This window comes from Somniosus microcephalus, unplaced genomic scaffold, assembly GCF_052327205.1.
Source record: "Somniosus microcephalus isolate GS21.2 unplaced genomic scaffold, FLI_Smic_1.0 unresolved_chr1, whole genome shotgun sequence".
NCBI classification, from domain to species: Eukaryota; Metazoa; Chordata; class Chondrichthyes; order Squaliformes; family Somniosidae; genus Somniosus; species Somniosus microcephalus.
Genome location: NW_028225179.1, coordinates 96,846,201 through 96,870,566, shown reverse-complemented (window position 1 = coordinate 96,870,566; position 24,366 = coordinate 96,846,201). Strand labels below are relative to the sequence as shown.

The 24,366-nt window shown below is 50.8% G+C and overlaps 1 protein-coding gene and 1 pseudogene across 1 annotated transcript; both read left to right on the top strand.

The window, feature by feature from the left end:
• LOC147095627 (zinc-binding protein A33-like) overlaps positions 1-24,366 on the top strand; it is a 327,589-nt pseudogene that overhangs the window by 156,509 nt on the left and 146,714 nt on the right.
• LOC147095629 (uncharacterized) lies at positions 1,644-4,663 on the top strand. Its single transcript, XM_085974165.1, has 2 exons — positions 1,644-2,347; positions 4,531-4,663. Exons 1-2 carry the CDS (start codon positions 1,647-1,649, stop codon positions 4,661-4,663), a joined length of 834 nt encoding a protein of 277 aa, XP_085830291.1. The 5' UTR covers positions 1,644-1,646.

Here is a 24,366-nt window from a genome sequence, read left to right as displayed (position 1 = left end):
AGCTTGTTTGTACTGAGATCAGTTAAATGTCACCACCTTCTACAGAAACCTTAATGCAATAACTTCACAGAAATTCCCAGTGAAATTACAATTGTCTGCTAGTTTCAGCACAAAGAATTATAAACACTATCACCAAAGTCTCGCAGTACTGCGAGTGCAATAAATCTTCGGCAGCAGCTCGAGACAGGCTCATAGCGGATCCAAACCCGTTTTACTACGCTACCAATTTGTTCCCATTGAAAGAAAATGAAAATTAATTCAGGCGCAGTATGAATCTGCTGCCAATTCACTATCGCTAGTTTTGAACTTCCGCCCGAGACCAATTTCACCCACAGAGACAGAACAGAATAAATTGGCAGGAAGAGAGAGAGAGAGAGAGAAACATAGAGAGTGACAGTGTGAGAAATATAAAAAGTTAGTAAAGAAAAAAGGCAGAAAAGGAAAGTCAGAGAGACTAAGTGTAAACTGAATTGTGATCGCCAGGTGTAAAACAGGGGCTCGCAAGCTGACAGCTTGTTTGAAAACTCGCTGGATTATTTTCCCACTTGCTTCAAAGGACTTTGTTTTTGCTCCTGTATTAGGAATCCAGAGACATGGATCAATGACCCAGAAACGTGAGTTGATTGAGAATGTGAATTTAATTAAAAAAATACCTGGAAGTAAAAATAAATGTAGCATTCAAGCATTGACCAGGTATCATAAAGAGCCAACTGATTCACTAATATCCTTTAGAGAAGGAACCTGCCATCATTACCCATCTGGCCTATACATGACTCATGTCCCTCACCAACTGCCCTCTGAAGCGGTCTAGCAAGTCACTGAGGGCAACTAGGGATGGGAAATAAATGCTGGCCTTGCCAACGATGCGCACATCCCACGAATCAATTAAAATAAACACAGTGAAGGTGACTGTGCTTTCGCCATTGAATTATTGTTTTCTCCCTTTTGCCACGTCTCGCTGTCTGCCAACTTATCGCTGAACCTCTGGGTTCCTTTATTTACTTAGTTGCCTGTTTCTTCTCAGTCCACTATTCCATCATCCTGGCCAAGATGGATAACCGGTTGAGATGCGTTGAGAGACTCTCCAAAGAATCTCAGAATATTTGGGCCCTATTCTGACACTCCCTTTTAATGTTCCCATCCCTGTAATTTGAATTATACCCCTTTGCCTTCTTCTAAACCCGTCCCAATCCGCAGTTCAAGCTGTGCTAGTGAGTAGACCTGGGTGTTAAGAGTGCACTTCTGGTCAATGCTGTACATTCAACCGTCCCTCATTGCCATTCTGGCCTAAAATACCTGATAGAAATATCCCAGCTAAAGAAAGAGAGAGAGAGAGAGAGCTGATTAGAGCGACACAGAAACAAACTGAGACATAGAGAGAGATGCAGGAGCAAGGCAGATCGTGAGCAAAACAGAGGGTTAGTCAGAATCAGTGACAGATATCGAAATACAGATTCGGAGAGAGAGCATGAGTTGAAAGTATGTGCTGAAATTTGATAAACTGTCATTACCTGTCGGCCATTTTGTTATGACTATAATGATTAATTTATTTTCCCTCTTTCATTGCAGCGAATTTATTTGCAATTGTGATTCTCTCCCGTACAAAGTGCGGTCTCTCCACATGTATCACTCGATACCTGGTGGCCATGGCAGCAGCAGATCTACTGGTCCTGATGTTCGATGTAATTCTGTATGAGATTAAAGATATTTATTTCCCCCATACAGTCCTGAATTATATTCTCATCTGCAGTATCAATATCAGCTTGGCATTTGCTGCCATTGATTGCTCTGTCTGGTTTACAGTCGCTTTCACGTTTGATCGATTCATTGCCATTTGTTACCAGAAGCTGAGAGTAAAATATTGCACTGAAAGAACTGCGGCTGTGATTATAATAACGGTGTGTGGGTTGAGCTTTCTACTAAACATTCCACTTTACTTTGTAAAGGAGTCTGGTGAAATAATTGATAACATACTATGGTTCTGTGTTGCAAAATATGCCGTCTACACCATGCCCATTTGGGTGGCTTACTTGTGGTTGCGCAATGTTTTAACCCCTTTCGTTCCATTCCTGTTGATTGCACTTCTCAACGCTCTGACCATCAGGCACATTGTAAAGGCCAGTAGAGTCAGGAGGGGACTCCGAGGGAGCAAGGAGGGTGAGAGTCACAATGATCCAGAGATGGACAGCCGAAGGAAATCCATCATCTTACTACTCGCAATTTCAGGCAGTTTTATCCTGCTATGGATGGTAAATTTCCTCTTTGAAATATGTGTACAAATGACAGATACTCATTTCTTCCGAACAGATTACGCTGATCCTTATACCGTCATGGAACACAGCGGATATATAGATACATAGATACATAGAAGATAGGAGCAGGAGTAGGCCATTCGGCCCTTCGTGCCTGCTCCGCCATTCGATGAGATCATGGCTGATCCTTTAATTCAGTATCCCGTCCCCGCCTTCTCTCCGTAACCCTTAACCCCTTTTGCCCGTAGAAATATATCTAATTCCCTCTTAAATATATTTAATGAGCTGGCGTACACTGCCCTCTGTGGCAATGAGTTCCACAGGTTCACCACTCTCTGAGTGAAGAAATTCCCCCTCATCTCTGTCCTAAATGGTTTAGCCCTTATCCTTAAATTATGTCCTCTAGTTCTGTTCTCAACCGCCAAGGGAAACATTCCTTCTGCATCCAGTCTGTCTAGACCTGTCAGAATTTTATACACTTCTATGAGGTCCCCTCTCAATCTTCTAAACTCCAGTGTGTACATCCCTAAACTACATAGTCTCTCCTCATAGGTCATTCCCGCCATTCCTGGTATCAGCCTGGTGAATCGCCGCTGCACCCACTCCATGGCAAGAACATCCTTCCTCAGATGAGGCGACCAAAACTGTACACAGTACTCGAGGTGTGGTCTCACCAGTGCCCTGTACAGCTGCAGCAAGGTATCCCTGTTCCTGTATTCTAACCCTTTTGCTATGAAGGCCAGCATACCGTTTGCCTTCTTGACCGCCTGTTGCACCTGCATGCTCGCCTTCAGTGACTGGTGTACAAGAACACCCAGGTCTCTCTGTACTTCCCCCTCTCCCAATCTATTGCCATTTAAATAATAATTTGCCCTCCCGTTCCTGCACCCAAGGTGGATAACTTCGCACTTGTCCACATTATAGTGCATCTGCCATTTATCCGCCCAATCGCCCAGTCTGTCCAAATCGCTCTGGAGCTTCCTGGTCTCTTCCTCTGAGCCCACCCCCCCTCCTAGTTTAGTGTCATCTGCAAATTTGGAAATGCTGCATCCGACTCCCTGATCCAGGTCATTAATGTAAATTGTGAACAGCTGGGGGCCCAGGACAGATCCCTGTGGTACCCCACTTGTTACTGCCTGCCATTCAGAAAATGAGCCGTTTATTCCAACTCTCTGTTTTCTATCTGACAGCCAGTTCCCTATCCACGCCAAAACTTTCCCCTTTATCCCATGAGCCTCAATTTTCCATGCTAATCTTTTATGTGGGACCTTATCGAAGGCCTTTTGGAAGTCCAGGTACACCACATCTACTGGCTCTCCCCCATCTATTCTACCAGTTACTCCCTCAAAAAATTCCAATAGATTAGTCAAGCACGATTTACCCTTTGTAAATCCATGTTGACTCTGTCCTATCCTGTCCCCATTTGCTAAGTGCTCCGCTATTTCATCCTTAATGATGGACTCCAGCATTTTGCCCACAACTGATGTAAGGCTTACAGGTCTGTAATTACCTGCTTTTTCCCTACCCCCCTTTTTGAATAGTGGGGTAACGTTAGCTACCCTCCAATCCATCGGCACTGTTCCCGAGTCTAATGAATTCTGAAAAATCATCCTTAGTGCATCCGCTATCTCTAGGGCCACCTCCTTCAGTACCCTAGGATGCATGTTATCAGGCCCTGGGGATTTGTCCACCTTCAATCCCTTTAGCTTCCTTAACACCATATCCTTAGAGATATTGATTTGCGTCAGTTCCTCCTTTGCCAATGTCCCTATTTTTCCCGATATCCCAGGGAGGTTTTTTGTGTCTTCCTTCGTAAAGACTGACCCAAAGTATGCATTTAGTTGATCTGCCATTTCCTTATTTCCCATTATATATTCCCCCGTATCTGACTGCAATGGACCAACTTTGGTTTTCACCAGTCTTTTCCTTTTGATATACTTATAAAAGCTTTTGGAGTTAGTTTTTATATTTTCCGCCAGCTTGTTTTCGTAAGCTATTTTGCCCCTCTTGATTATGCCCTTTGCCCTCCTTTGCTCTATCTTAAACTGCTCCCAATCTTCCGCTCTGGCGCTTTTTTTGGCTATTTTATACGCCCTATCTTTGGATTTTATGCTGTCTCTAATTTCCCCTGTTATCCACGGTTGAGTCACCTTTTTAGATTTCCTTTTATGCCAGATTGGTATAAACAATTTTTGCAATTTTGTCATTCTATCTTTAAATGTTTGCCATTGTTTATCTACCTCCAGTCCTCCCAGGAACGTTGTCCAATCAGACCTACTATGATCCAGCGTTTGAGATCCTGCACCAACACGGTTATTTATGCAGTGGCCCAGACTAAATTCAGAGATGTGTTAAAGAATGTGATTAAATATCACTTTGCTCAGATGCTTAATTTAATAAAATTAAAATAACAGCACTAAATTTAAACCATGATTCCCCATAGGAACATAGGATCAGGAACAGGAGTAGACCATTTAGCCCCTTGACTCTGTTCTGCCACATCATGGCTGATCTTTGACGTAACTCAATATACCTGCCTTTGGCCATATCTCTTAATACCTTTGGTTAACAAAAATCTATCAATCTGCGATTTCAAATTATCTATTGACTTCGCATCAATTGTCCTTTGCGGGAGAGAGTTCCAAATTTCAACCATCCATTGTGTGTAGAAGTATTTCCGAACCTGACTCCTGAAAGGCCTGGCTCTAATTTGTCGATTTTGCCCCCTAGTACTAGAATGCCCAAACCAACTGAAATAACTACTCTCCATTGACCCTCTCAGTTCCCCTCAATATCTTGAAAACTCGAACAAATAATTTCTTAACCTTCTAAATTCCAGTGAATAAAACCCTAGTTTGTGTAATTTCGCCTCGTAATTTCACCCTTCGAGTCCAGGTACCATTCTGGTAAATTTGCACTGCACTCACCCAATGGTCCATAAACTTCATACGGTGTGGTGCTCAGAACCGCTCACAGTACTCTAGATGTGGTCTAACCAGGGCATTGTATAGCTGGTGCATAACTTCTAACCTCATTTATTAAATTCATCTACATATAAAGGCCAGCATTCCATTAGTCTTCTAACTTATTTTCTGCATCTGTCCATGAAATGTTGATGATCTATGTACATGGGCCCCAAGTCTGCTTGGACCTCCACTGTTTCTAGCTTTTCACACTTTAGAAAGTACTCTGTCCCATCCTTTTCAATTCCAAAGTGAATGACCTCACATTTGCCTACGTGGAAATCCATTTACCAGTTATGCCCATTCAGTTAATGTATTAATATCTCTTTGTAATGTTATCCTTCCATCTACACTGCTTATAATGCCGCCTATCTTTGTGCCATCGGCGAACTTGGATATGTGGCTTCATATCCCATCATCTAAATCGTTAATAATTATTGTAAATAGTTAAGGTCCCAACACAGATCTTACAGGACACCACTGTTCACATCCTGCCAATTAGAGCACCTGCCCATTATCCCTACACTGTTTCTTTCACCGCTCAGCTAATTTCCTAACCAGGTCCATAATTAGCCTTCAATTCCATGAGCTTCAATTTTAGCTAACAGTCACTTATGAGGGACTTTATCAAATGCCTTCAGGAAGTCCATGTAAATAACATTCATGGACATTTCTCAGTCAACCACCATATCTGCAAAAAAATCAATCATGTTCCTCAGGCTAGATCAAACCTTTAGAAATCCATGCTGGCTCTCTCTGATCAGCTGAACATTTTCAAGGTGTTCAGTCACTCAATCCTTAGTTATAGACTCTAGCAATTTTCTGACACCAGATGTTAGACTAACCGGTCTATAAGTCTTTAGTTACCATCTCTTACCTTTTGCGAAGTGCCATGCACAATTTTCCAATCGAAAGGAACGGTTCCCGAATCGAGAGAACGTTGGAAATTAAAGATCGGGCATCTGCAATGTTCTCACCTGCTTCCCTTAGAACCCTGAGATGAAAACACCTGGTCCTGGGGATTTGTCACTCTCTGGTTCCGTTATTTTTTTCATTACTGTTATTTTGCTTATGTTAATTTTGGTGAGTCTCCGTCCCTGGTTCAATATTAATTTCCTTGCAATGTCCGGCATGCTATCCTCATCCTCAACTGTAAATGCTGATACAAAGTAATTATTCAACATGTCCGCTATTTACTGATTTTCTTTTACAATTATCATGGTTATCCGTTTTCACGGGGCCCACATTGTTCTTGACTATCCTCTTTTTCCTAATTTATTTGTAAAAAATTTGGGTGTTGATTTTGATATCCCTTCCTTCCAAATTTCCCCAGTCCCAATAACTGCCCAGAGCTGATTCTCAGTATCTGTCGCAGAACTCGCCGTGGGGCCTAACGATGGCCCTGGTGAGTTGTGACAGTTTCAATGCTGCCGTCTGTTGGTAAATGCCATCCACAGCAGAACATCCATCTCATCACATCAAGTTCAATAATAAGATGGCGGATTCGGGGCTCTGTCAATGAGCAGTCACATACTCTGGCCATGAATTCTAGTAAGCAGGTAAAAAAGAAAATTTGAAAAAATATTTCCTCACCCTAATCATAGAATCTTAGAAATTTTCCCAGGGAAGGATGCCATTTCGGCCCATTGTGTCCGCGTTGGCTTACAAAGAGCTATCCAGCCTAATCCCACTTTCCAGCTCTTGGTCCATAGCCCTGTAGGTTATGTCACTTCAAGTGCACATCCAAACACTTTTTAAATGTGTTGAGGGTTTCTGCCTTTACCACTCTGCCACACAGTGAGTTACCGATCCCAAACACCTTCTGGGTGAAGACATTTCCCCTCAACTCCCCTCTAAACCTCCTACCATTTACTTTAATCTATGCCCGATGGATGTTGATCTGTCTGCAAAGGGAAATAGGTCATTCCTGTCAACTCTATCTAGGCCTCTCATAATCTTAAACAACTCAATAAGGTCTCCCCTCAGCCTCCTCTGCTCCAAAGAAAACAACCCCTGTCTATCCAATCTTTCCTCTTAGCTAAATTTCTCCAATCCTTTCAACTCCCTGACTGGGTTTATGGTCAGTGAGTGAACATTACTGTTCCATGTCTCATTCTGTTGGCCAGTATTCAGGTTGAGCCTTTCCTGTGAGTCCTGGCCGGCCATTGTACATTGGCTGATTGCAGCCCCTCTACTGCTGCTCCTACTGAGACTAGATAACTCAGCCCAGACCCCAGGGCTTGAACCTGGGACCCTCTTGGTCTGTTTAATGGAGAATTACCACTTTGGTGCTCTGAGCACTGCCCAGGAGCACAGATTGTAAAACCCACCATCAACTCCTGATTCTTTATCCACTATTTTAATGGATGGAAATCACAGCCTGGGAACCCCCAGTAAGAATTTTAAATTAACGGCTTAGACTCTGGGGCCTAGAAATTCAGTATAGCCGCTTTTGGGGTGGTAAAGTCGGGCGGTCGCTAAAGTTAGCGCCCGCCGGAAACTGCAGGTCACTTCGCCGAAATTCAGTAGATCTGGCCAAGAGTTTGGGCGAGCGCTGAAACTGGCGTTGCACTCCTATCTTCAGGCGCTAAGCCGGCGGTGTGGACTGATAATGCCGAGGCCGGGCACAGCGCAGGTGCGGTCATGTTTTGATTGACAGCAGACATCCTGACGCCGGCCAGCTCTTAAAGGGGGAAGGGTCGACTTTGTCTGCAGCCATGCCCTGGATAGTGGAGCCCTGCAGCTAGGCCTGAACACTGCTGGTGGACCCAAATAGCGCCTGAAGCCATGGAGAAGGCCCGTGAACGAGCGCAGCGCTTCTCCCAGCAAGCTTTGAGGGTGCTGGTTAGGGGGTTGGAAAGGTACAAAGAGATCTTGTGCCGGACAGTGGCAAGAAGGCTCCCAGGAGGCAGTACAGGAGAGCCTGGAAGAAAATCGCCCACAGGGTGTCAGTCAACAGCGATGTCCCCAGGACTGGTGACCAATGCCGCAAGAAGTACAACGACCTCACTCGGATGGTCAGGCTGAGTACCCTTTCCAGTGTCCTCCTCATCCTTGCATGTGCACCTCACATTATGGGCAAAGGGACCTCAAAGGCCTAATGGCCAGCCCTCCTCCCGCAGCTATGGCACTGGCATGATCCTCAATAGCACTTTCTGCACTTAACACACTGGCCAAGCTATTCGACCATGGGAGGCAGTGCACACAACAACAGGGAACCACACTGGCCAAGCAATTCCACCATGGGAGGCAGTGCACACAACAATAGGGCACCACACTGGCCAAGCTATTCCACCATGGGAGGCAGTGCACACAACAACAGGCCACCACACTGGCCAAGCTATTACACCATGGGAGGCAGTGCACACAACAACAGGGCACCACACTGGCCAAGCTATTCCACCATGGGAGGCAGTGCACACAACAACAGGCCACCACACTGGCCAAGCTATTCCACCATGGGAGGCAGTGCACACAAAAACAGTCCACCACAATGTACTTAGAGGCCGTCCTTTCTCTTGCAGGCCAAGATGGCCCGGAATTTGAAGAGCCAGAATGTCACTGGGGGAGGCCGTGCCCAGTTCCAGGAGCTCAGTGAGCTGGAGGAGAGCGTGGCTCGACTCATGCGTGGCCGGGTGGTTGGCCCTGTTGCCATTGGAGATGGCGACCCTGTGCTGCAACCCAATGGTAAGGACATGACCGTTTGGACCTCTCTCGTTCCCCTAGCGCATCAGATCTACATCCTTTGCCACTGTCTGACCAATGCGCTGAATGCCACCACTCATGCCTCCCTCGCTGACGCCCTGTCCTCACTGTAAAGCTACTCTTGTGCCTTCCTGCTTTCAGCTGGTGAGGAGGAGGTCCCTGAAGCAGAGAGTGCCAGACCCTCGGAAGAGGAGCACGACGAGGACCAACAGGAAGGCGGCACATCGGGGGAAGCATCATCTGCGCCAGGGGATGGCAATGGAGGGGACACGTCTTGCCTGGAGGAGAGCCGGGGGAAGTGTTGCAGGGGGGTGTAGCTCCTGGGCCCAGTGCCGTCCAGGCACGTGGGAAGGGTCTGCCAGCTCGGCGGCCTTCTCCCCAGAGGGAGAGTCCGGCCTCCAGTCCGGAGACGGACCTCGCCCAGGAGGTGCGCCTCCTTGATCAAATGTCGGCCGATTCAGAGCAGCGCCACAAGGAGTTCATGGGGATTGTGGGACAGTTGCCTCAGGCCATTGAGTCCCTGGCTCATAGTGTGGCCGCTTTCGGGGAATCACAGGCCAGGGGTGTTGAGCAACTCATGGCAGCACACGCCAGGGGTGTTGACCAACTTGCGGCAGCACAGGACAGGGTTGTTGAGCAACTCACGGCAGCACAGGACAGGGGTGTCCACCAACTCGCGGCAGCACAGGACAGGGGTGTCCACCAACTCGCGGCAGCACAGGACGTGAGTCGCGAGTTCATGATTGGTGCCGTGCAGACACTCACTGATCTGATGCGGGCACGGACCAGGGCAGTTCGGGCACTCACTTCTGCCACACTCGCTGTGTCACGGAAGCATTGCCAGGGCACCCGCCGCCCTGCTGCAGCACAGCAGTCTGGCCTCCACCAGATTGCTGCGCTTGCTGCACTGCCAGCCCGGCCGAGTGCCAGTGTCTCTGGCGAACAGCGAGCGCGTGCCAACAGCCAGCTTGCCCCCATTGCTGCAGCCGCCTCTGCAACTCCCCCAGCCAAGTTGTGATGAGCTGCTGCAGAGACTGATGCTGCACAGCCACAGCTGCAGCAGTCAGCAGCCGGCCCCTCCAGGGCCGGACCTCGTCTAGGCCGACCCCCAAGGGCATCTGCCGTCACGCATTCTGCCCCTCAGGAGCCTTCCCACAGCCTTGCAGCACCCACAGGGCCCAGGTTGACGCGGAGCAACAGGTCGGGCAGGGGCCGCACAAGGCTGCACAAGGACTCGCCCTCTCGGCACACCCAGTAGAGTATGGCCCCAACAGTGTTTTATATAGGGGGGTGTTTGTGTTGTGGGGGGGCTTCTTTTGGTAAGGCCGAGGATGAAGGCCAATGGTTTTTTATATGGGGGTGTTTGTGTTCTGTTGTGGGGGGGGCTTCTTTTGGTAAGGCCGAGGGTGAAGGCCAATTGGCTTGGCAAGTTTTGTTATTCCTCCCCAGGTTGTGGGAGTGAGATATTCTTTTCACAGTTTTTTGGGGGGTGTTGTCTGTTATTCTGTTTCATGTGGAAAGGGCCCTGAGTTTGTTAAATAAAGCTTTTTATTTATTTAGCTTGTCCAGGTGTCATGTATTCCAGTGGTTGTTGCGTTAAGCGGCTGAGGTCTTGCGGAGCGGCTGCATTCAGGTGCATTCATTGCCACAAGTCATTCCCTGACAGGGGGCCTAGAAGTGTCGTTCAATAAGCCGCCGGCGGATGGCCCTTGGACCTTGTGGCTCCCTCCTGGCCTGGTACTCCACCTCCTCCTCCTCCTCCTCATGGTCCTCCTGCGTGTCCTCCTGAGGTGGTGGTGCTACGTCAGGTGGCAGTGCCTGAGTCCTGTGGATAGCCAGGTTGTGCAGCATGCAGCAAACGACGACGAACTGGGAGACTGGGTGCAGGATAAATGCATCGTGGCTGCTTGCTGGAAAGCGGGCATTGACAGCTAGGATGCGCTGCCTGTGGTCACACACCAGCTGTACATTGAGGGAATGGTAGCCCTTCCGGTTGCGGTAATCCTCAGCTTTGTCGATAGGTGCCCGCATAGCCACGTGCGTGCAGTCAATGGCGCCCTGCACCATGGGGAAGTCCACGATCCTGCCAAATCCGACTGCACACTGCTCCTGCCTCTCGAGGGTCATGGGGAAGGAGATGAATTGGTGTCTCCTCGCGAAATGGGCATCCGTGACCTGCCGGATGCAGCGATGCGCGGCGAACTGGGAGATGTTCGCTATGTCCCCAGCAGCGGCTTGGAAGGAGCCGCTTGCATAAAAGTTCAGAGCCACCATGACCTTCACTTCCACCGAGAGAGACGTCCTGCACATCAGCTGCGGACGCAGATCTCGGTGAAGCAGCTGGCAGATCTCTGCAACCACCTCCCTTCTGAAGCACAGCCTCTTAACACACTGCGCGGCAGTCATGGTGAGATAGGACACCTGCTGCCGGTATTCCCTGAGTGGGTAAGGCCTACGTTGCCGAAGCCTGATGGCACCTCTGCATCTAGGCATGGCTGGCCCTCTCACACAGCGTCTGCGAGCCCTTCGCACATAATGCTGCAACTGAGGTTTGCCACACCATACAGCCCCCATAATAAACTTGCAAACAGTGAAATCACAATGAATCAAATTTCCAAGCTCTGGCCAGAAGCCAAAAATACGTCTCCTATGTTGTCCCAAATCAGTAAGCTCTGTTCCTTGGTCTCTGTCCAGAAATCCAAAGCACTAAAGTCATTGCAGCAAAATGGCTGGGCTTTATAGGTCAGTGTAAGTGCCCTTTAATTAGCGCTCCCCGAGGCCCGCAGGACCTCTGTTGCGTTCCACTTCACAGTTCTTAACAGCGCCACGCCCACATTGGGCGGGCGCCACTGAATTTCCGGTTTGGGGCGCACAAACAGCGTTGCATGACAAAATGATGTCATAAGCTGCACGCGCAGCTGAGCGGGCGCAAACACTTTGCGCCGGCGCTAAATGACAACTGAAGTTGGGCGTAGGCGCAGTTCATTCTGCGCCCGGGCGCTAAGTGCCTAGCGCTGGAAATCTACCCCTCTTATGGCGTTAACGGCTGGCGAACGCAACTGAATTTCTAGGCCCGGGTCTTGTTTGTGCATTCGGTGAATCAGCCCTGGGGTGTTTATAAAGAGGGTGATTAAAATGAACTCAGTGGGAGTAAAATGAACCATTTGTGAATGTGAATCATCTCATCATGTTTCTCATAAATGTCTCAGAATGCATCAAGTACAATTATTTTGATTCAGTGAGTGATTTTATTTCGAAGGTGATCCCGTACATCTCGGGATCTCACAAACAGCCTGGGCAGCGTTGGGGTTGAGTGAGTACGAATTAGGTTAAGGGGAGAAATGAAAGCCAGTTTTCCTGCTCGTACTTTTACTAAGCGTCTCTGAACATCTGATGAGGTGTGATTGACCTGAACTGGACTCCACTTCTTGAATATTAAATTGAAACTTAAGTCTATGGCCTAGAAATTCAGTGGGTTGCGCCAGCCGCTAACGCCATAAAAGGGCTATATTTCCGGCGCTAAACAATTAGCGCCTGAACACAGTCTGATCTGCGCCGATGCCCAAATTCAGTTGACATTTAGCGCCGGCGCAAAGTGTTTGCGCCTGCTCAGGTGCGCGCGCAGCTTATGATGTCATATCGTCGCGCAACGCTGTTTGTGCGCCCCAAACCGGAAATTCAGTGGCGCCCGCCCAATGTGGGCGTGGCGCTGCTAAGGACTGTGAGGTGGAACGCAAAAGAGGCCCTGTGGCAATGACTTTACTGCTTTGGATTTCTGGACAGAGACCAAGGGACAGAGGTTACTAATTTGGGACAACATAGGAGAGGTATTTTTGGCTTCTGGCCAGTGCTTTGACATTTGATTCATTGTGAATTATCTGTTCTCAACTTTATTATGGGGGCTGTATGGGGGGCCAACCCTCAGTTGCAGCATTATGTGCGAAGGGCTCGCAGACGCTGTGAGAGAGGGCCAGCCATGCCTAGACGCTGAGGGGCCATCAGGCGTCGGCAACGTAGGCCTTACCCACTCAGGCAATACCGGCAGCAGTTGTCCTATCTCACCATGACTGCAGCGCATTGTGTGAAGAGGCTGCGCTTCAGAAGGGAGGTGGTTGCAGAGATCTGCCAGCTGCTTCACACAGATCTGCATCCACAGCTGATGTGCAGGACGTCTCTCTCGGTGGAAGTGAAGGTCACGGTGGCTCTGAACTTTCATGCAAGCGGCTCCTTCCAAGCCGCTGCTGCAGACATAGTGAACATCTCCCAGTTCGCCGCGCATCGCTGCATCCGGCAGGTCACCGATGCACTTTACGCGAGGAGACACCAATTCATCTCCTTCCCCTTGACCCGACAGAGGCAGGAGCAGGGTGCAGTCGGATTTGGCAGGATCACGGGCTTCCCCATGGTGCAGGGCGCCATTGACTGCACGCATGTGGCTATGCGGGCACCTATCCACAATGCCGATGATTACCGCAACCGGAAGGGCTACAATTCCCTAAATGTACAGCTGGTGTGTGACCACAGGCAGCGCATCCTAGATGTCAATGCCCGCTTCCCAGGAAGCAGCCACGATGCATTTATCCTGCGCCAGGCTACTGTGGCTGACATGTTCGAAGCACAGCCTCCACCAAGGGGATGGCTTATCGGGGACAAGGGCTACCCTTTGTGTGCATGGCTCATGACACCGCTCGGCGCGCCCAGGACCCCAGCGGAGGAGGCATACAACGAAAGCCATCAAACCACAAGGAACATCATCGAGCAAACGATAGGCGTCCTCAAGCAACGGTTCCGCTGCCTGGATTGTTCCGCAGGATCTCTTCAGTATTCGCCGGATAGTGTCTCGCAGTTCGTCGTCGTGTGCTGCAAGCTGCACAACCTGGCTATCCGCAGGACTCAGGCACTGCCACCTGGCATTGCACCACCACTTCAGGAGGACGAGCAGGAGGAGGAGGAGGAGGAGGACAAGCCCAGGAGGGAGCGACAAGGGCCAAGGGCCGTCCGCCGGGGGCTTATTGATCGACACTTCTAGGCCCCCTGTCAGGGAATGGCCTGTGGCAATGAACGCACCTGAGGCATCCGCTCCACAAGCCCTCAGCCGGTTAACGCAACAACCACTTCAAACATGACACCTGGACATGCTGAATAAATCAAAAGCTTTATTTCACAAACTCAGGGCCCTTCCCACAAGAAACTGAAAAACAGACAAGACCCCCAAAAAACAGTCAAAATCATCTGTCACTCCCAAAACCTTGGGAGGACTAACAAAACTTACCCATCCAAAAGGCCTTCAACAGCGGCCTTAAAAAAATAAGCCCCCCCCGCACAACAGAGACACCCCCATGAAAACAAAAAATGCCTTGATCCTCGGCCTTAACAAAATAATGCCCCCCACAACACAAGCCCCCCAATATAAAAGAAACCGCTCTCACCACACTCTAATGGGTGTGCCGAGAGGGCGAGTCCTTAGACAGGCTTCTCCGGCCCCTGGCCGACCTGCTGCTCCACCTCAACCTGGGCCCTGCGGGTGTGGCGAGGCTGGGGGAAGGCTCATGAGGGCCACAAAGCGTGTCGGCAGATGCCCATGGGGGTCGGTCTAGATGAGGCCTGGCCCGGGAGGGGCCGCCTGCTGACTGCTGCAGCTGTGGCTGGGCAGCACCAGTCTTAGCAGCAGCTCGTCGCACCTTGGCTGGGGGAGTGGCAGTGTCAGCAGCACCATTGGGGGCAAGCTGGCTGATGGCAGGTGCGCGCTGCTCGCCAGAGACACTGGCACTCGGCCGGGCTGGCAGTGTAGCAAGCGCAGCAATCTGGGGGAGGCCAGACCGCTGTGCTGCAGCAGGGCAGCGGGTGCCATGGCAATGCCTCCGTGCCACAGCGAGTGTGGCAGAAGTGACTGCCCGAACTGCCCTGGTATGTGCCCGCATCAGATCTGCCAGTGTCTGGAAGGCACTACTCATCTCGCGAGTCGCATCCTGCGCTGCCGCCAGTTGCTGCACACCCGCGTCCTGCGCTGCCGCGAGTTGCTGCACACCCCTGTCGTGTGCTGCGGCCAATTGCTGGACACCCCTGTCGTGCGCTGCCGTGAGTTGTTCGAACCCCCTGGCCTGTGATTCCCCGAAAGCCACCACACTCTGAGCCTGGGACTCAATGGCGTGAGGCATCTGTTCGACCACCCCCATGAACTCTTGGTGGCGCCGCTCAGACGCCGCCGACATCTCATCGAGGACGCGCACCTCCTGGGCGAGGACCGTGTCCGGACTGGAGGGTGGACTCTCCCTCCGGGGAGAAGGCCGCCGAGCTGGCCGACCCTTCCCGCGTGCATCGCCCCACTTGGGCCAGGTTCTGCCCTCCCCTCCAACACCTCCCCCCTCTGGGCAGAAGGCTGGTGTGCTGCCGGAGCCTTCCCGCGTGCGTCCACCCTACTGGGACCAGCTTCGGCCCTCCCCTCCAACACCTCTCCCCTCTGGGGAGAAGGCTGGCGTGCTGCCGGAGCCTTCCCGCGTGCGTCCACCCTACTGGGACCAGCTTCGGCCCTCCCCTCCAACACCTCTCCCCTCTGGGGAGAAGGCTGGCGTGCTGCCGGACCCTTCCCGCGTGCGTCCACACTACTGGGACCAGCTTCGGCCCTCCCCTCCAACACCTCCCCCTGGTACTCCTGCAGGACAGACGTCTCCCCTCCATTGCCATCCCCTGGTGCGGAGGAGGGTTCCCCCAATGTGCCGCCTTCCTCCTGGTCCTCGACTTCCTCCTCCTCCAAGGGCCTGGCTCTCTGCGCTTCAAGGACCACCTCCTCCTCACCAGCTGAAAGCAGGAAGGCACAAGAGTAGCTTTAGAGTGAGGACAGGCCGTCAGCGAGGGAGGCCTGAGTGGTGCATTATGCGCATTTGTCGGCCAGTGGGAAAGGATGTAGATCTGAAGCACGATGGCAATGAGAGAGGTGCAACCGGTCATGTCCTTACCAGTGGGTACCAGTACAGGGTCCGCCTCGCCGATCGCGACAGGGCCAGTCACCCGGCCACGCATGAGTCGTGCCACGCTCTCCTCCAGATCAGTGAGCGCCTGGTACTTGGGACGGCCTCCACCAGTGACAGCCTGGCTCCTTACATTGCTCGCCAGCTTGGCCTGCAAGAGAATGGACGGCCTCTAAGTACAGTCTGGTGCCCTGTCGCTGTGTGCACTGCCTCCTATGGTAGAATAGCTTGGCCGGTGTGGTGCCCTGTTGCTGGGTGCACTGCCTCCCATGGTGGAATAGCTTGGCCAGTGTGGTGCCCTGTTGCTGTGTGCACTGCCTCCCATGGTGGAATAGCTTGGCCAGTGTGGTGCCCTGTTGCTGGGTGCACTGCCTCCCATGGTCGAATAGCTTGGCCAGTGTGTTAAGTGCAGAAAGTGCTATTGATGAACATGCAAGTGCCATTGCTGCGGGAGGAGGGCTGACCATTAGGCCTTTGAGGTCCCTTTGCCCATAATGTGAGGTGCACATGCAAGGATGAGGGGGACACTGGAAAGGGTACTCACCTTCACCATCCGAGTGAGGTCGTTGAACTTCTTGCGGCATTGGTCCGCACTCCTGGGGATATCAAAGGTGGATGACACCCTGCAGGCGATTTTGCCCCAGGCTCTCCTGTACTGGCTCCTGGGAGCCTTCCTGCCACTGTCTGGGCACAGGATCTCTCTTCTCTTCTCCACACCATGAATGAGCACACTCAGAGCATGCTCTGAGAAGCGCTGCACTCGCTCACGGGCCCTCTCCATTGCTCCAGGCGCTATTTGGCACACCAGTAGTGCTGAGGCCTAGCTGCAGGGCTCCAGTATGCAGGGCGTGGCAGCAGTCAAAGTTGACCCTTCCCCCTTTAAGAGCTGGCCGGCGTCAGGGTGTCTGCTGTCAATCAAAACATGACCGCACCTGCGCTGCGCCCGGCTTCGGCGTTATTAGGCCGCATCGCCGGCTTAGCGCCGGAACACAGCATTTCAATGCCAGTTTCAGCGCTCGGCCAAACTTAGGGCCAACTCTACTGAATTTCGGCGATGTGGCCTACACTTTCCGGCGGGCGCTGATTTTAGCGAGCGCCCGACTTTAGCGCCCCAAAAGTGTCCAGGCTGAATATCTAGGCCCCTATGTTACCCTTACGAAGTTATGGCCAGAATGGATGTTGGCAGATGCAGTGAGATGTGGGTTTAGATTATTAATTTTACTGCCTGGTTTGCACGCCCCTTATACAACCCACCTGATCTTCCTGATTTATTTCAATGGATGTTTACTGCCAAGGCAGTAGAGATGAAAATTAAGCCATTATCTTTCTCAAATTTCCAATCGGCACGCTATTTACATAAACGTCCAGTGCAGGTTTGGACAGCTCAAAACATTGGCCTAGAAATTCAGTATAGCCACTTTTGGGGCGGTAAAGTCGGGCGGGCGCTAAAGTTAGCGCCCGCCGGAAAGTGGAGGCCACTTCACCGATATTCAGTAGCTTTGGCCAAGGAGTTTGGGCGAGCGCTGAAACTGGCGTTGCACTCCTATCTTTAGGTGCTAAGCCGGCGATGCAGAGTGATAACGCCGAGGCCGGGCGCAGCGCAGGTGCGGTCATGTTTTGATTGACAGCAGACACCCTGACGCTGGCCAGCTCTTAAAGGGGGAAGGGTCGACTTGGTCTGCTGCCACGCCCTGGATACTGCAGCCCTCCAGCTAGGCCTGAACACTGCTGCTGGACCCAAATAGCGCCTGAAGCCATGCAGAAGGCCCGTGAACGAACGCAGCGCTTCTCAGAGCATGCTTTGAGGGTGCTGCTTCGGGGTTTGGAGAAGAAAAGAGATATCTTGTGCCCGGGCAGTGGCAACAAGGCTCCCAAGAGGCTGTACAGAAGAGCCTGGAGGGAAATCGCCCAGAGGGTCACAGCCAACAGCGATGTCCCCCGGACAGGCGACCAATGCCGCAAGAAGTTCAACGACCTCACTCGGTTGGTCAGGGTGAGTACCCTTTCCAGTGTCCTCCTCATCCTTGCATGTGCACCTCACATTATGGGCAAAGCGACCTCAAAGGCCTAATGGCCAGCCCTCCTCCAGCAGCTATGGCACTGGCATGATCATCAGTAGCACTTTCTGCACTTGACACACAGGCCAAGCTATTCGACCATGGGAGGCAGGGCACAAAACAACAGGGCACCACACTGGCCAAGCTATTCGACCATGGGAGGCAGTGCACACAACAACAGGGCACCACACTGGCCAAGCTATTCGACAATGGGAGGCAGTGCACACAACAACAGGGCACCACACTGTACTTAGAGGCCGTCCTTTCTCTTGCAGGCCAAGCTGCCGCAGAATTTGAAGAGCTGGATTGTCACCGGGGGTGGCCGTGTCCAATTCCAGGAGCTCAGTGACCTGGAGGAACGCGTGGCTCGACTCATGCGTGCCCGGGTGATTGGCCCCGTTGCTATTGGAGATGCCGACCCTGTGCTGGGCCCCAATGGTAAGGACATGACCGTTTGGACCTCTTTCGTTCCCCTTGCGCTTCAGATCTACATCCTTTGCTACTGTCCCACCAATGCGCATAATGCCACCACTCATGCCTCCCTCGCTGATGCCCTGTCCTCACTCTAAAGCTACTCTTGCGCCATCCTGCTTTCAGCTGGTGAGGAAGAGGTCCCTGAAGCCGCGAGTGTCAGTCCCTCGGAAGAGGAGGACGACGAGGCCCAAGAGGAAGGCGGCACATCGGGGGAACCCTCATCTGCGCCAGGGGATGGCAATGGAGGGGACACGTCTTGCCTGGAGGATAGCCAGGGGGAAGTGTTGCAGGGGGGTGTAGCTCCTGTGCCCAGTGGCGTCCAGCCACGCGGGAAGGGTCGGGCAGCATGGCTGCCTTCTCCCCAGAGGGGGGAAGTGTTGCAGGGGAGGGTAGTTGCTGGGCAAAGTGGCGTGCAGCCACGCGGGAAGGGTCGGGCAGCACGGCTGCCTTCTCCCCAGAGGGGGGAAGTGTTGCAGGGGAGGGCAGTTGCTGGGCCCAGTGGCGTCCAGCCACGCGGGAAGGGTCAACCACCTCGGCGGCCTACTCCCCAGAGGAAGAGTCCGGCCTCCAGTCCGGAGACGATCCTCGCCCAGGAGGTGCGCCTCCTTGATCAAATGTCCATGGATTTGGAGCGGCGCCACAACTAGTTCATGGGGGTTGTGGGACAGTTGCCTCAGGCCTTGAGTCCCAAGCTCATAGTGTGGCCGATTTCGGGGTCTCACAGGCCACGGGTGTCGAACAACTCGCGGCAGCACAGGACGCGAGTCGAGAGTTCATGAGTGGTGCCGTGCAGACAATGGCTGGTCTGATGCGGGCACAGACCAGGACAGTACGGGCACTCACTTCTGCCACACTCGCTTTGTCACGGTCGCATCGCCAGGACACCCGCCGTGCTGCTGCAGCACAGCGGTCTGGCCTTCACCAGATTGCTGCGCTTGCTGCAGTGCCAGCCCGGCCGAGTGCCAGTGTCTCTGGCGACCAGCGAGCGCCTGGCATCAGCCAGCTTGCCCCCATTGCTGCAGCCGCCACTGCCACTCCCCCAGCAAAGCTGTGACGAGCTGCTGGAGAGACTGATGCTGCCCAGCCACAGCTGCAGCAGTCAGGAGCCGGCCCCTCCAGGGCCGGACCTCGTCTAGGCCGAGCCCCAAGGGCATCTGCCGTCACGCTTTGTGCCCCTCAGTAGCCTTCCCCCAGCCTTGCAACACCCACAGGGCCCAGGTTGAGGTGGAGCAGCAGGTCGGGCAGGGGCCGGAGAAGCCTGCACAAGGACTCGCCCTCTCGGCACACCAAGTAGAGTGTGTTGCCAAATTTTTTTTATATGGGGGTGTTTGTGTTCTGTATGGGGGGGGGGTTTATTTTGGTAAGGCCGAAGATGATGGCAAATGTTTTTTTAGATGGGGGTGTTTGTGTTCTGTATGGGGGGGTTTGTCTTGGTAAGGCCGAGGATGAAGGCCAATTGGATGGATAAGTTTTGTTATTCCTCCCCAGGTTGTGGGAGTGAGATATGTTTCTGACTGTTTTTTGGGGGTTTGTCTGTTTCTCTGTTTCATGTGGGAAGGGCCCTGAGTTCGTTAAATAAAGCTTTTTATTTATTCAGCTTGTCCATGTGTCATGTTTCAAGTGGTTGTTGCGTTAACCGGCTGAGTGCTTGCGGAGCGGCTGCATTCAGGTGCGTTCATTGCCACAAGCCATTCCCTGACAGGGGGCCTAGAAGTGTCGTTCAATAAGCCGCCGGCGGACGGCCCTGGGACCTGTGGCTCCCTCCTGGGCAGGAACTCCTCCTCCTCCTCTTCCTCATGGTCCTCCTGCTCGTCCTCCTGAGGTGGTGGTCCAACGTGAGGTGGCAGCGCCTGAGTCCTGCGGATAGCCAGGTTGTGCAGCATGCAGCAAACGACGACGAACTGGGAGACTCGATCCGGCGAATACTGTAGAGATCCGCCGGAACGATCCAGGCAGTGGAACCGTTGCTTGAGGACGCCAATCGTTTGCTCTATGATGTTCCTTGTGGCTTGATGGCTTTCGTTGTATGCCTCCTCAGCAGGGGTCCTGGGCGTGCGGAGCAGGGTCATGAGCCATGTACACAAAGGGTAGCCCTTGTTCCCGATAAGCCATCCCCTTGGGGGAGGCTGTGCCTGGAACATGTCAGCCACAGTAGTCTGGCGCAGGATAAATGCATCGTGGCTGCTTCCTGGAAAGCGGGCATTGACAGCTAGGATGCGCTGCCTGTGGTCACACACCAGCTGTACATTGAAGGAATGGTAGCCCTTCCGGATGCGGTAATCTTCGGCATTGTTGATAGGTGCCCGCATAGCAACATGCATGCAGTCAATGGTGCCCTGCACCATGGGGAAGTCGGCGATCCTGGCAGATCCGACTGCACGCTGCTCCTGCCCCTCTAGGGTCATGGGGAAGGAGATGAATTGGTGTCTCCTTGCGAAAAGGGCATCGGTGACCTGCCGGATGCAGCGATGCACGGCGAACTGGGAGATGCTCGCTATGTCCCCAGCAGCAGCTTGGAAGGAGCCGCTTGCATAAAAGTTCAGAGCCACCGTGACCTTCACTTCCACCGACAGAGACGTCCTGCACATCAGCTGTGGACGCAGATCTCTGTGAAGCAGCTGGCAGATCTCTGCAACCACCTCCCTTCTGAAGCGCAGCCTCTTAACACAATGCGCAGCAGTCATGGTGAGATAGGACACCTGCTGCCGGTATTCCCTGAGTGGGTAAGGCCTACATTGCCGACACCTGATGGCCCCTCTGTGTCTAGGCATGGCTGCCCCTCTCACACAGCGTCTGCGAGCCCTTTGCACATAATGCTGGAACTGAGGGTTGGAACCACATGCAGCCCCCATACTATACTTACAAACAGTCAAATAACAATGAGTCAAATTTCCAAGCTCTGGCCAGAAGCCAAAAATACCGCTCCTATATTGTCCCAAATCAGTAAGGTCTGTTCCTTGGTCTCTGTCCAGAAATCCAAAGCACTAAAGTAATTGCAGCAAAATGGCTGACCTTTATACCTCAATCTAAGTGCCCTTTAATTAGCGCTCCCCGAGGCCCACAGGGCCTCTGCTGCGTTCCACTTCACAGTTCTTAACAGCGCCACGCCCACATTGGGCGGGCGCCACTGAAGTTCCGGTTTGGAGCGCACAAACGGCGTTGCACGACGAAATGACGTCATAAGGTGCGCGCGCAGCTGAGCGCGCGCAAACACTTTGCGCCGGCGCAAAATGTCAACTGAAGTTGGGCGTAGGCGCAGATTGCTCTGCGCCCGGGCGCAAAGTGCCTAGCGCTCGAAATCTACTCCTCTTATGGCGCTAACGGCTGGCGAACGCAACTGAATTTCTAGGCAATTGTCTTTAAGTAAAATTTAAACGTAACCTTCTGCAATTTTGCTTGGCATAGACTTCTTTAATTCTAACATGTTACCCAAGAGTTATAAATCCGCTTCTCTCCCAGAAACCATATCCCAACTTTTCTTGAAACACTTTTTTGTTAGGATTGATCAGTTGGTCTCGGGAATATTTGTTTGCGGGGATCCACTCAGTTCAATGATATACATGCTGTGCGATTTGTTTAGGGTTGGCTGGTGTTTCATTTTTAACATAAGTTTATTAATTCTTGAAGCTTCATGAATTTAATGTCTGCACTTTTCAAATCCAAGCAAATTGGTGTGGATTGTTTCTAGAGAGTATACTGGGCAGAATTGCCTGCTCCTGTGTGTAAGATTTTGTTAATCACCTGGGCACCATGAATACAGGGGAACGGACATGGAGCAGTAAATGCCAAGAAGGGATCCTGCCCAACATTTCGTCCATTTAAATCAATGTGCAGACAATCGGCTGTGTTCATTAGAGGCTTGTGCTCGTTCTTCCCCAGTTTTCCTATACTCGCTGTTCTGAGGCAATCCAATATTCAATGGTATTTGGACAGGAAATTCTAGCCCTCTCTGTCTGAGCAGTTAAAACGCTTTTGGACTGATACCTTTAATATTTTCTCATCAAATATGTTAGTTATCACTGCATAAAAAGTTTACAGTACAGTTTTACCACAAGACCTGCCAACGAATTACTTTCTACAACACGATGCAACTGCTGTAAACGTGTTAAAATATTGCTGCTGTTCGATTGTTTTATTAATGATTGCTATATCGGTTTTGGGATTAAACCAAAACACTGATTGGTGTAATTTTACTCGACCACTTTACAACAACAAGGAGAATCCCAATAATTCACAAGATAGATAAAACAAATCTAAACCACTAACTTTTTTCTATTTGAGGTGCTGTTATATCGTTGCCCTTTAGTAAACCATTGCCCAACAATAAAAATAAGTTTTTCTGATATATCTGATCCAAATTGTACATAATTTTGAACTCCTCTATCAGATCACCACACAGCCTGCTGCCTTGACTCCATATATATAACGCTAATGCTGATCACAAGTACAATCTAGAATATTGAATAGTCGCTATCCCTTGAGATTAATACATGGAGAGTCAAGATCAAGTGCATTCTTCAAGTGAAGCAAAGCTAGACATTCGGAGGTTTAATGGACCAAGGAACGCAGCTATTATTTAATCCCAGTTTTATATTCCTGCATTATGCTCTTATTTGTGTATGCTATTATAAATTCTGATATCTATATTAGTATTGTATAACCATGGAGTGTGAAATCGGGTGGTCTGTAAAACATGACCTGAACCCACTCCATTCCGACCAGGTTACTAAGGTTAAATCGGAGCTGCTATCGTCATCTTTTGTGCAGAGATAAAAGTTTAAATTACGCCCTAAATGCTTCTGAAAACCATGGTGGTGAAATTGACTTCAATGCAGAAGCAATTCGGGCGGACTGTAATAGGAACATAGGAACGTAGGAACAGGAGTAGGACATTCAGCCCCTCGAGCCTGTTCCACCTTTCAATGAGATCATGGCTGATCTGCGACCTAAATCCATACGCCTGCGTTTGCCCCATTGTAGGATAGAGTGTACCTATAGGATTTAGTAAATATTATTAAGATTCTATAACCATTTTATATAACTAGTAATATTTTTAAAGACCTAAAAAGTCTGTATAAAATGGCGTTTGGCTGAGACCAAAGCATGCTGTGAAAATTATGCCAACCTGTCTACAAACATATGTTAAACATTACTGAAGTAATGGAGTGTTGGGCTAGATCAACACGGATAAAGTCACGGACTAGTGATCATTAATGTTATGGAACACAGATACGAACTAGAGGAGAAGAGATAGTATTAAAGGTATCCTTCAGTTGAGAAATTGTTGACTAAACAAACTGCTTAGAAAACACTGCAAGAATGTACTGTGAAGTGAAACTCTTAGATAAGGGTATCGTGTCATGCAAAGAAAGAGACCTGGTTGGATTAACAAGGTCATAAGTTGACTGATATGGAAAGGAGAGGATTTACCAGGTGTCAGACAGCTAATCACTTTATACCCTTCCTCAACTAAAAGGGAGAGGAAGAGTATAAAGATACAGATATGGAACATTAAAGCAGTGCACAGCGAGAAGCTAGAGGTTGAGATGCTTCAGTCAACAGAACACAGCAAGAGAATAAAGTGACCGCTTCACAATCACTCGAAGAGTAAGCTGGGGTTCAATGAACAGATTGAGACTACCATTTGTTAAGAATTACTTACTCTGTAATGGATGTTTAATGCTTAAAAAACCTGTTTTACTTATACAAAATATACCTGTACCCAGAGTGGCTTGTGTAGTCATGGACAAATTATAATAATGAGCTGTGGCGGAACCACCAGAGGATTATGGACAATTGTATATAATTCCTTTTACAGCAATGTAGTACAGCTGGGGGCTGCACCTTTAATTTATCTGTTAACTGTACTAGGGCTTCTGTCCTATACTACGCATGATGACGTCATGCCATCCATCACTTGATCTCTCAACAGCAGGAAGAACGTGAT